This window comes from Mustela erminea, chromosome 19 (genome assembly GCF_009829155.1).
Source record: "Mustela erminea isolate mMusErm1 chromosome 19, mMusErm1.Pri, whole genome shotgun sequence".
NCBI lineage: Eukaryota > Metazoa > Chordata > Mammalia > Carnivora > Mustelidae > Mustela > Mustela erminea.
Genome location: NC_045632.1, coordinates 60574775 through 60586890, shown reverse-complemented (window position 1 = coordinate 60586890; position 12116 = coordinate 60574775). Strand labels below are relative to the sequence as shown.

General features: G+C 58.1%; 1 protein-coding gene across 1 annotated transcript; it reads right to left on the bottom strand.

The window, feature by feature from the left end:
- Positions 1 to 996: 996 nt before the first annotated feature.
- TUBB3 (tubulin beta 3 class III) lies at positions 997 to 10392 on the bottom strand. Its single transcript, XM_032323491.1, has 4 exons — positions 10256 to 10392; positions 3798 to 3906; positions 3163 to 3273; positions 997 to 2411 (listed from the first exon to the last, which is right to left on the bottom strand). Exons 1-4 carry the CDS (start codon positions 10310 to 10312, stop codon positions 1336 to 1338), a joined length of 1353 nt encoding a protein of 450 aa, XP_032179382.1. The 5' UTR covers positions 10313 to 10392; the 3' UTR covers positions 997 to 1335.
- Between the last annotated feature and the right edge of the window lie 1724 nt (positions 10393 to 12116).

Below are 12116 nucleotides of genomic sequence, written 5' to 3'. Positions count from 1 at the left end.
AGCTGCGGTGGCCCAGAGCAGCGCACAGATCCCCACTCCCCATATGGCCATGTCTGTCACAGACGCTGTGGCCTGGCCAGTGCATGGGTGGGGTGGGGGACACTGTTCTGGGGGTAGCGAGCAAGTGTGGCCAGGCACACAGCAGGCCCCCAGAGTGTTGGCCTTTAGAATGTGCTTCTCCACTACTCGGGGACCCCAGAGGCCCAGCCTGTGTCAGGACAAGAGCCCAAGACTTGCACCCCGTTGGGGGCTTCAGTTTCCTAGCCTGCCTCAGGGCCAATGGTCTCCTTGGCTTTCCTTATTCTGCAAAGACGGGCCAGGCACCAGTGTGCCACCAGCACTGAAGCCGCTTTGATGTCCCAGGTGGAGCTAGGCTGGAGGAAACCCCTGGCTTCCAGGGACTGGGTGTGGGAAGGCAAATGCTGCCGGAGCTGGGTCTGTGGTGGGCCCCTTCCAGGCGCCCGTGCCGGCAGACACAGAATTGCCACCAGGGGGCGCATGAGGCCAGCACAGGGCTCCCCTCCAGGAGAGTGGGAGTCGGGGTGACGCCTGGGTACAGTGGCCACAGCTCACTGACCCCCACCAACCCCTTCCCAAGGGCCCAAGACTGAACTCTCCAACATACCACACTTTTCTGCGGAGTGTTCAACGTCCTCCCTCCCCACCTCTGGTTCGGGCGTCTGGCGGCTCGCCAGAGGAAAGCTCCGGAGCGTGGGCCTCCCCGTGGGAGACGAGGGAGCGCTCTCAGGTGGAGGGCGAGCTGCTCAGCTCTGGGGTGAGGCTTCAGCAGCACATGGCCTATCTCCAGGACTCTGCCTCTGGAAGCTCCCAGCTGTGGAGCCTTCAGAACCTATAGGCTCTCCACACAGGCCAGCCCCAGCCAGCGGCCTGGGAGACAACGGCCCTTCCCTGCCCTGGGCCTTCCTATCAGCCCATCCTCCCACCTTGGGACCCAACTTTCTAGAATAAAAAGAAATCTCCAGCACCAGGCAGGGATATCTGACAGCAATAAATTTATTAAGTATCCCCCCGCCCCAAAATAAAAACACAATCCAGTTTAAAAAAAAAAAAAGAAAAGACAAGAAAAAAGAAAAGAAAACCAAACGAACCATAACACAGGCCTGGAGCTGACAGCAAAGCAGACACAGAAGTAGCCCTGACCTATGGTGAGGAGACGGGACTCACGTGGGGTGGGGATGCGGTAAATACTGGGAGCCTGGGGTGCCTCGGCCGGAGCTGGCGGGGGCGAGGCTGGGGTGGTGTTAATGGCGACACAGCTCTGGGGTCAGGCCTCTGGGGCCCCAGCCGCAGCCTGGCTCTGGCCCTCTAGCCGCCTCACTTGGGGCCCTGAGCCTCAGACTCCTCCTCGTCGTCTTCGTACATCTCGCCCTCCTCCTCGGCTGTGGCGTCCTGGTACTGCTGGTACTCGGACACCAGGTCGTTCATGTTGCTCTCGGCCTCGGTGAACTCCATCTCGTCCATGCCCTCGCCCGTGTACCAGTGCAGGAAGGCCTTGCGCCGGAACATGGCCGTGAACTGCTCCGAGATGCGCTTGAACAGCTCCTGGATGGCCGTGCTGTTGCCGATGAAGGTGGAGGACATCTTGAGCCCCCGGGGCGGGATGTCGCACACGGCCACCTTCACGTTGTTGGGGATCCACTCCACGAAGTAGCTGCTGTTCTTGCTCTGGATGGCCAGCATCTGCTCGTCCACCTCCTTCATGGACATGCGGCCGCGGAAGACGGTGGCCACGGTCAGGTAGCGGCCGTGGCGGGGGTCGCAGGCGGCCATCATGTTCTTGGCATCGAACATCTGCTGGGTGAGCTCGGGCACCGTGAGCGCGCGGTACTGCTGGCTGCCGCGGGCGGTGAGCGGCGCGAAGCCCGGCATGAAGAAGTGCAGGCGGGGGAAGGGCACCATGTTCACGGCAAGCTTGCGCAGGTCGGCATTGAGCTGGCCTGGGAAGCGGAGGGAGGTGGTGACGCCGCTCATGGTGGCCGACACCAGGTGGTTGAGGTCGCCGTAGGTGGGCGTGGCCAGCTTGAGGGTGCGGAAGCAGATGTCGTACAGGGCCTCGTTGTCAATGCAGTAGGTCTCGTCCGTGTTCTCCACCAGCTGGTGGATGGACAGCGTGGCGTTGTAGGGCTCCACCACCGTGTCCGACACCTTGGGCGACGGCACCACGCTGAAGGTGTTCATGATGCGGTCCGGGTACTCCTCCCGGACCTTGCTGATGAGGAGGGTACCCATGCCCGAGCCTGTACCCCCGCCCAGCGAGTGGGTCAGCTGGAAGCCCTGCAGGCAGTCGCAATTCTCACACTCCTTCCGCACCACGTCCAGGACGGAGTCCACCAGCTCGGCGCCCTCCGTGTAGTGCCCCTTGGCCCAGTTGTTGCCGGCTCCGCTCTGACCTGTGGGGGCCGGGGGGGTGGCAGGAGGGTGACACGGACTCGTTAGACCTACAGCAGCCAATTGAGCAGCCCATCCCAGAGAGCAACCATGGAATCTCTGTGTCTGCTTCCTGTCTGGGAAGTGGGGGTGCCCACAACACCTCACTCCCTCCATGGCCCTCCACGCCCACCATGATGCGTGTTGGGGACCCCACTGCCTGGTGTCCTAAGGTACCAGGGCTCTAGACAAGAATTGAGAAGCTGGAGGGGTACCTCCTGCTTTGCCTCCCTGGGGGGGAGGTTCTGGGTGAGTCGTTCAGTCCTCCCCTCCAGCCTTTGATTGGCCATGCTGCAAGCATCAGCTAGAGCCCCCAGAACCCCAGAATCCCTTGCAGCGTGGGGTCTAGTGTGGATTGGTGCCCATCAGTTGGGGTGCTGAGCTTCAGAAGACAGAACTGGGGTGAGGCCCTCCTGATCACAGCAATGCTTCATGCCCGTGAACTTGAGTCCTCTGGACCCCGATGCCCGTCTGCCAGCTCTGTGGTGGTCCTATAAACTGAGCTCTCTGTCTCACCCATCATTCTGCTTGAAACACCAAGTGGTTTCTATTCCCCACGCAGAACCCTTTCTCTGTGCCACTGCTGCCAAATGCAAAAGGGGAAGGTCAGTTCTGTCCTGCTCAGGGGTGACTCTGCCCTGTTGTTTCTGCTGATCTTATTTGCCTGTGTTGCCTTATTGGTCTGCATCAGAGTGTGAGACAAGGGAAACTTACCGAAGATGAAGTTGTCAGGCCTGAAAAGATGTCCAAAGGCACCAGACCGGACGCTGTCCATGGTTCCGGGCTCAAGGTCCACCAGAATGGCCCGAGGCACATACTTATGAGCTGAGGGGAAAGGGGCGGGTTATGTGGGTCACAGAGGGTCAGGGGCTCCTCCTGACCTCTAAATCCTGCCCTGGCCTGCCAGAGTCAGGCTGTCCCCATAGGTGCTCAGACTCCGGGGTCAGAGAGGCTGGAACCCTGTGTGAAGTTGGGATCTCGGTCAACACCAGCCACCCAGGACTGCGAACTACATTGACAGGGGCAGGTTAATATTTCTCCAGTTCACTATGGACATCATCTTACGCCAGCAGCCAAGTGGCCCCTGCTGGACTCTCCCATGGACTTCTGAGGAGCCTCCAGGACCCTGCCCAGCCCTGTCCACCCCCTAGACTATGCAAGTGTCAAGGGAGGATCCCAGATATTTGAACCTCACTATGGTGGCAGCTTCTAGGGCTCCCCATGTTTGTTTTGTGAGTCTTGGGTCATACTTGCCAAACCACCGATAGGGGGGCAGAGATGCTGAGACCTGCCATCCCAGCGCCCTCCCCCCACCCTCCCAGACCAAGCGCAGGGTCGGGGGTGCTCACAAGAGGCCTCGTTGTAGTAGACACTGATGCGCTCCAGCTGGAGGTCCGAGTCCCCCACATAGTTGCCGCTGGGGTCTATCCCGTGCTCGTCACTGATGACCTCCCAGAACTGCAGGAGGAGAGGAAGGGTCGGCAGGTGCTTATGACCCCCACCAGGCCCTTGCCCTGCCAGAGCGTCAGCCATGTCTGTTAAATTAGGGGCCTGGACTCAAAGCTTGCACTGGCCCCTTGGAGTAACTTCAGAGAAGAGCCCCAAATTTGGTCACCTGTCAGAAAACAATCCCAGCAGACATGAACATGGACTGCCTGTATGTCCATGGTGCCTGGTGCCCCCAGAGAGGTTCAGGGCTCAGCAGACACAGACCCAGGCCCCCCAGACTCAGCTCTGCACTCACCAACCAGAAGTCCTGCTCAGTCCATTCCTCCATGAGGCGTTGGTAGTCAACAACCTCTTGGGATGGTTTTCTTTATTCTCCCTTTCCAGACAGAGGAACCACGGCACAGAGAAGGCAAAGAGCTGCCTACAGTAACGGACAGAGACAGAGTCCGGGATACACGTGCCCCTTAGTGTCCGGGCAAAGGATGCTCAGAGACAGGGTCTGGCACATCGTCAGCCTCAGCCAGCGGGAACCACAGGGGCCCTGAATAGGGAATGACTTGCCTGGTTCTCCCGGCCTGCCTGCTAAGAGCTGGCCCAGCTCAAGCTCCCAGGGTTCACTCTGGCCACTGCCTGCTGCCACCCACCCTTTCCCCCTTGAGCTGGAACCCATAGTGCTTCTCAAAACCTGCTCCCAGGGCATAAAAGCACAGAGCAGGGCCCACATTCAGGAGCTGTGCCACCTTTTCCCAGCCGTGTGACCCTGGGCAGGTCCTTTAGACTCTCTGTGCCTCAGGGTCCTCATCTGTTCATAGGCCTGATGGGGAAAATGTCTTTGTGGGAATAAAGCCAGTTAATCGTGCGAAGCATGTGAATGGGCTCATATATGTCAGCACACAAAGCCACATCCCCTGGGTGAAGGGAAGGTTGCACAGAGCTTGGCCCTCACCCCAAGGACATTTCCAAGCCATGTGGCACACAGTGGGCCCATGCAGAGAGGGTCATTAGTCACACACGGTGTGACTTCCCAGGGCCCCTCCCCTTTGCTCCTCAGGGTTGGAGTGACTTTCAGAAGATGAATGGTATGAAGGCCTGGAGAAGTAACAGACCCTTACATGGGAGTCATGTGCCCATAAAAGACAGCTCAGTGAGAAATGCAGTTAGAACCCAGTCTGCGCATGTTCATCTCTATATAGACATCTAACAGGCCCAGAGGTATCCACTCTAGGGACCTGGGCCTGGGAATGTGGGTCTGGGTTAGGGGAAAGTTCTTCTCACTATATATCCTTTGGCTCTTCTGGAATTGTCCCATGTTAGTTTCTAAACAACAAAAGATTAGTTAAAAAATATTTTTAAAAACTCTGATAATTAGGGATGCCTGGGTGATTTAGTCACTTAAGTGTCTGCCTTCGGCTCCTGTCCTGATCCCAGGTCCTGGGACTGAGCCCCTCATTGGGCTCCCTGCTCATCGGGGAGTCTGCTTCTCCCTCTGTCTCTGAACTTCCTGCCTGCTAGTGCTCTCGTTCGCTCTCTCTCTTTCAAATGAAATATTTTTCAAGAAATATTTTTTAAGAGAAATATTTAAAGAAATATTTTTTTAATTTTTTAAAATATTTTATTTATTTATTTGACAGACAGAGATCACAAGTAGGCAGAGAGGCAGGCAGAGAGAGAGGAAGGGAAGCAGGCTCCCCACTGAGCAGAGAGCCCGATGCGGGACTCAATCCCAGGACCCTGAGATCATGACCTGAGCCGAAGGCAGCGGCTTAACCCACTGAGCCACCCAGGTGCCCCTAAAGAAATATTTTTTTTAAATAAATAAATTATTAAATTCTGATCATCACAGACAGTGTTACCATTATTATAAAACATGCAGCAGGGCGCCTGGGTGGCTCAGTGGGTTAAAGTCTCTGCCTTCGGCTCAGGTCATGATCTCAGGTTCCTGGGATCGAGCCCCGCATCGGGCTCTCTGCTCAGCGGGGAGCCTGCTTCCTCCTCTCTCTCTCTGCCTGCCTCTCTGCCTACTGTGATCTCTGTCAAATAAATAAATAAAATCTTAAAAAAGAAATTTTTTTTTAAATTTTGTAATTAGAAAAAAAAACACACACAAAAATGTTACTGAGGCCTTTGGGGCCTGATCCGAGCTGCCGACCACTGCGTGGATCTCCTTGGCCCCCCTCAGCCTGAGGCCTGTATGAAGGCAGGAGCCAGAGCTTTGGTCCCCAGATCTCTGAGACACCCCAGACTTCTGGTTTCAGGGACACCACAGCCCCTGCAGCGGACTGGGAGGGAGTGAGCTGGGCACCGTCCGACCAGTACAACTGCAGAGAGTTATCAGAAATGCATCTCTGGGAATCATGGTCTTCCAGGAGGTGATGGGCCAGAACCCAGCACCGTCAGGGTGGACCACTGGCTCCCTCTCCTGGGACCTCAGTTTTCCCATCTGTAAAGTGGACACAATAATAGTACCCTCATTAAGGGGTTAGCACAAGGCCTGATGCATTCAGCAAATGGTGGCTTCATTGAGTTAGAAGGTTAGATGTTATTTAAATCTGTAACACCATATGCACAGATAGCAAATAAAAATGAAAGTTTTAAAAAGCCAATATACTGGGGTGCCTGGGTGGCTCAGTGGGTTAAATTTCTGCCCTCAGCTCAGGTCATGATCCTGGGCATCATGGATCAAGGTGCTTAGATCGAGTGTCGCATGGGGCTCTCTGCTCGGCGGGAGCCTGCTTCCTCCCCATCTCCCTCTGCCTGCCTCTCTGCCTACTTGTGATCTCTGTCTGTCAAATAAATAAATAAGATCTTTTAAAAATAAAATAAAAATAAAAAGCCAGTACACTAAAAAAAAAAAAAAAACAATATATTTTGGGACACTATGGTGCAATAAAATATCATCACTGATAGGAACACATCTCCGAGACACACCCTTAAGGGAAAGGCACATTGCATAATGATAAGGTAAAAAAGGGGCCCTCAAAAAGATGCTGTTTTTCTACAAAGATATACATAGGTGCACACGCACAGAAAACAGGCTGGAAGAATGGAAAACAAAATTGTCCCCCCAGGAGAGCAGGACCTAGGGGCATGAGGTGGCTAAATGGGCACTTTGGCTTTATCTGCAATGTTTCAACTTTTTAGAAGAATATATTAATTGTTTTTGAGGTTAAAACTAACAAAAATGTGATTTAAAATAAGTATCGTATTAGTATCGTATTAGTAAAAATATTACGTAATATTTAATCAATAACAAAATACAATTTTGTTACAATTAAGTAAGAAATAATTATGACCATCACTACAGTTGAGAAAACTGCCACACGGCGGGGGGACCTGGGCTCGGAGGTGAAACCCCCGCCGCGCCGCGCCGGCGCTGTCCGTGGTGCTGATCCTTTGCCTCGTCCTAGCTCTGAGACCAGGGAGGCGTCGGCCTGGGCAAGCGGGGCGAGGGCAGCGGCTCCGCGGAGGGAGGGCTTGCAGATTGACCGGCAGGCGTCAGACCCTTCCAGGATCTCGAAGCCTCTCCCCGGCCGGGGCACCGCGAGCGCTAACACTGACCCATTTAGGAGGCGGGTACAAGGAAACCAGGAAATCCCTCCCCACATTGGCGGTCAGAGCCAGGGCCCGCCCTTCCGAGGCTCCGCCCAGCGGCCGAGAGAAGGGGACCCAGACAAAGGCTCCCGGATGGCCCTGCATCCCAGAGAAGGCTGAGGTCCCCGGATTCATCCGCCTGTTTTGTGGCGGCGGTGTAGGTGCTGGGGGGGAGGGGGGAGTCCCCGCCCATCCTAATGGATCCGCGCAGACCTAGAGTCCAGCCCTGCCCTATCCCTCCTGGGCGGTGCCTCAGCTTCCCGTGGCGACCCATGGGGGGAAAGGCGATCCCCTCTGTCACTGCATCTCAGTGAGGTGATGGGTCTGACACCAGGCACCGTGCTCAGTACTCAGAGGTCCACTGTCAAGAGGGTAATGCCGGCGAGCTACCGCTCTGGGGAGGTGATCTCTCTCCCGGCCCCAGTCGCCCTGACCTCTCTCAGTACTCAGAGGTCCACTGTCAAGAGGGTAATGCCGGCGAGCTACCGCTCTGGGGAGATGACCTCTCTCCCGGCCCCAGTCGCCCTGACCTCTCTCCGTCCCCCACAGCCAGACCCCTCCCTAGAGCAGGGGCTGGGCTGGGCCAGGCTCCACTCCCGGAGGGGCAGACAAGAGAGCAGCCGCTCCTGCCCACCCGTCAGCTGCAGCTGGTGCTGAGAAGGAGAAGTTTGCCCGCTCCCCTCACCAGGGAGCCCACAGCCACGATGGGATCAGAAAACAGAAATGGTCAATGAACAGCCTGTCCACAGGGCAGATGGCAGCATCTGCTGGGCCCGCAAGTTACCCATGGGGCCTGGCACAGGGGCTTGGAGAACTTTCTTTGAGTTTGGTCTCTGGAGACTTCGGAGGACAAGTAGGCCAGAAGGAAACAGCTCAACTGCAGTCACTGGTCACCAAAAAAGGCAGTGGTGAAAAGAAAGAAACAATTCCTCTCCCCCAAAAATCTACCTCTCTCTAGTTTGAATTGCTAGAAAGGATCAGATACTAGTTTTTAAAACAACATAAAGTAAGAAAATCGACCCAAAAAGAATTAAAAATAATGGGCAAACCCAGGAGGCCACACCTCTAAGAAGTAGGAAAAAACCTCAGCCAAGGACACTTGTCCAGCACTCAGGCTACTGACTGCCCTCCTCCCTCCCCTGCTGCCACCCCTGTGCCCTCCCCCACCCCAGTTACAGCTCCAGGTGTGGACTTGCCTTTGGTTGGTGTGCATCTGTCCCAGCCATACAGAGGAAGGGTGTATAACCAGATCACCACTCCCCCAAGCTCAGGCAGAACGCAGGGCTGCCCGCCCTCCCCCCAGTGACCCCTGGCCCTCCAAGGAGCAGATGTTCAGGGCAGGCCTGGCCCCTGTGGCCACATTAATGAGCCCTCCGCCCCTCCCACCTGGCCAGGGCAGCTGTCAGTGACTGCCCCAGGAGTCCTGATTTGATTTGAGACCACCATCCCCCAGGCTTCCCCCTCTCCCAGCCCCTCCTGGAGGCAGGCACAGCTGTTTCTTCGGGGGATTAGGGAGTCTCCTCGGTGCCCACCCCCCCACCCCATCCAAGTCGCCTCCACCCTACACAAGAAGTTGCAATTTACATGTCAGCCACGAGGCTGCCCCATCCCGGTTGTAATTAGCTTTTTGTTCTTTCCTGGTTTCTATAGCAACAGCCTCCAGAGGAGCCCCTTCCGAGGCCCCTTCCCCTTCAAGTCCTGTCTCCTCCCACTGCCTCCTTTGGGAAACCCGCCCTGCACCACTCCCACCCTGCGTCCCTGGCCTTGGTCCTGACAAAGCCACCCCCATTCCCCTGTTTTGTTCTGCGGGGTGCCCCGTGGGCAGCAGGCCCCACCCACCTAGCCTGAGCCCAGGGCTGGATATCTGAGGGTGGCGTGGCTCTCTCTCGCACTGGCTGTGTGACCTTGGGCAAGGGACAGTCTGCCTGAATTTGGGGATGTGACACCTGTCTCCTAGGTTCCAGTGAGGATTGTACCCCCTCCTCTTCCCACATCTGCGAGGTGGACTAACAATGGAGGGGAGGAGCCCGGTGCTGATGCCGCTCTCCATCCCAGGAGCGGGGCTTTGTTCCTACGTCCCAGCCCCAGACTCCACAGTCCCTGGGCGGGTGCTGTCCAAACCGGGCGGAGGTTTTTGTCCAGGCTTGGCTGAGCTGAGGGAGAGTCCAGTTCTGGACCAAGGTCACCCCGAGTCTGGCCCCAACCCCTCCTCCAACAAAGGAATAGGGTGGGGTCAGGAAGCTGAGGAGGGGGACAGCGAGGGTGGGGACATGGGGGCGGCTTCGGTCGCGTGGGGGACATCCTGTTCCTGGGGGAAGCAGGGGCACGGCAGACAGAATCATTTTTCGGTTTTGAAGGGGACGTCCCACCCAAACCTGCCCGCCCCACCCATCTCGCTCAAGGCTGAATTGCGACCCCAGAGAAAGGGGCCACGCCCAGGTGGTCCCCGCAGCCGCAGCCGCTGTGGACCGAGCTCAGCCGCCGACGTGCGCTGCGCTCCCGCAGGCCTGAGATAACCCGGGCAGGGCCAGGAAGAAGACGGTGTGGACGTGGCAGGGCAGGGAACCCGGTGCCCCGGCCGCCGGGCCCGGCTCGTCCCTTTGTTCTGGCTTCGCAGTCGCAAGCGCGGCTCGGGGTGCGGCGCCGCCCTGCTTCCCTCCCTCGGGGGCCCCGGCTCTGGGTGGGGAGGCGGGCTGCGCGCCGGGGTCCGGGCCGGGAGCCTGGGACTGGGGCCGGGGTGGGGGTGGGGGGCGGCGCGCGTCCTCACCTTGGCCCCGATCTGGTTGCCGCACTGGCCGGCCTGGATGTGCACGATCTCCCTCATGCTCGGTGCGTGTGGCGGGCGGCTGCGGGACACGCGCGGACGGGCCGGGGCTGGCTGCGGAGGGTCGGCCGCCCCCGCCGCCCGCTCTTATAGGCTGGGCCCCGCCCGCAGCGCCCGCCTGGCGTCACCGCGCGCGGCCAATCGGGGGACGCCGCCGCAGAATGCCGCACGGGCCCTGCAGCATCAGCACCGCGCATCCCGGTTCGGCTGGGCCGCGCGCTGCGGCGCTCCGCCCGCCGTCTCCGCCCGCCGCCACCGGGGCCTGGGGGGCCTGCCGCGGGGCGGGGCGCGAGTCTGGGCCCCCCCACCCCGCACACTGAAGGGAGGGGCTGGCGGGCTCCCGGGAGGACAATAGAAGCCCCTCTTGGCTCTCGGACCCCGCCCAGGCTGCCCTCTCGGGTCCTACCGCTGCGGCAGCCCCAACCCACAGCTTTGCAAAGACGGCCTTTCTTCCCCACACCCGCTCAGGGACCAACCCCAGGTTCCCACCCCAAAGAGCGAGAAGGACGCCTCCCGGCTCCCTGTCTTGTGGTATGAAGGGACAAACAAGGTACTTTGAGCTCGGCTGGACCCCTTAGGGGTGGAGGAGGCAGGAAAAGGCTGCAGCAGGCACTGAACCCTCCAGAAGAAAGCATGGGGCAGGGCTCAGAAACGCCGCCTCAGAAGGACGGTGGGTTACAATGGCAGCTCTGAGCTTCGAGGCCCTTCTCTGCAGTGGAGAATGCCACCTGCCCCTCCCCTCTCAGGGATCTGCCATGAGATTGCAATTGGACCTGGTCCGTGGGGCTGCTTTGGGCCCCTGCCAGGCACAGTGCCTGGAATGGAGCTGCTGCTCAGTGAGTACTGCTGTCAAGAACTATCCAAAGGACACCAGCCAGGCAAGGGACTGACAGGGTGGGGCTGGTGAGTAGTGATTTCTGTCTGATTCACGCCCTGGTGTCACCTGGACTCCTGGTCCAAGTGAGGCCAGCCCAGCAGGGTGATAGAGGCTAAGTGGGGAGACAGTGTGCATAAGGCGAGATGGGGGGATTCCTGGGACGGGGGGCGGGGGGAGGAGGGCCCACTGGTCAGAAGAGAAAGGAGGGTATGAACTAGACTCACAGTACAGACATTACATTACACATGCAGGACACCGCTGGCTTAATATTCTACCGGGGTCAGACACTGTAGTGAAACCACCTTATAGTAAGGTCCTTCTGGTATTTCAGTATCAGAATCTTCTAGGAAGGGTCCGGTCATAGCACATGGAGGTCCCACAAGCAGTCAGCTGGACAGGCCTGTGGTGTGCCTGTGTCTAGGCTGCACTCAGGAGTGCATTGACAGGGTGTGGCCATGCATAAGCCCCTTTCCCCCCCACCCTGAGCTCTCCAGTTTGACTAGTCTAGAAATGGGTCTTTTGTTCTCCAGAGACACCCCTCCCCCACAATGTGTCCAGGATGCGGCTTTCTGTGGTTGGCTTCCGGCTGCCTGGGGCCCCTCCCTGTCCCCTACTTGGGGGTCCTTGGTAAGCATTTGGCTCTTCCCCGAAATTGGCTGCGCCTCCCCATCCGAGCAAAGGAAGAACCTTTGCAGCACCCTGTTGGCCAAGCCCCATTACCCACTGCCCCGTCTTCTTGTGTGATGGTGTCGGGCCAGGCCACCTCTCTCTCCATCCCCAGAGGACTCTGGTGCCAGGTTCAAGGCTGACTCACTATCTTGTCTCCCAGCAAAGACTGGCCCTGCCAGGAACCAGCGCCTGTCCTCAAGGCCAGCAGTTTGAGCTGAAGCTACCAGCAGGGGTGGGGCCTGGCTGGGGCAGAGTGGG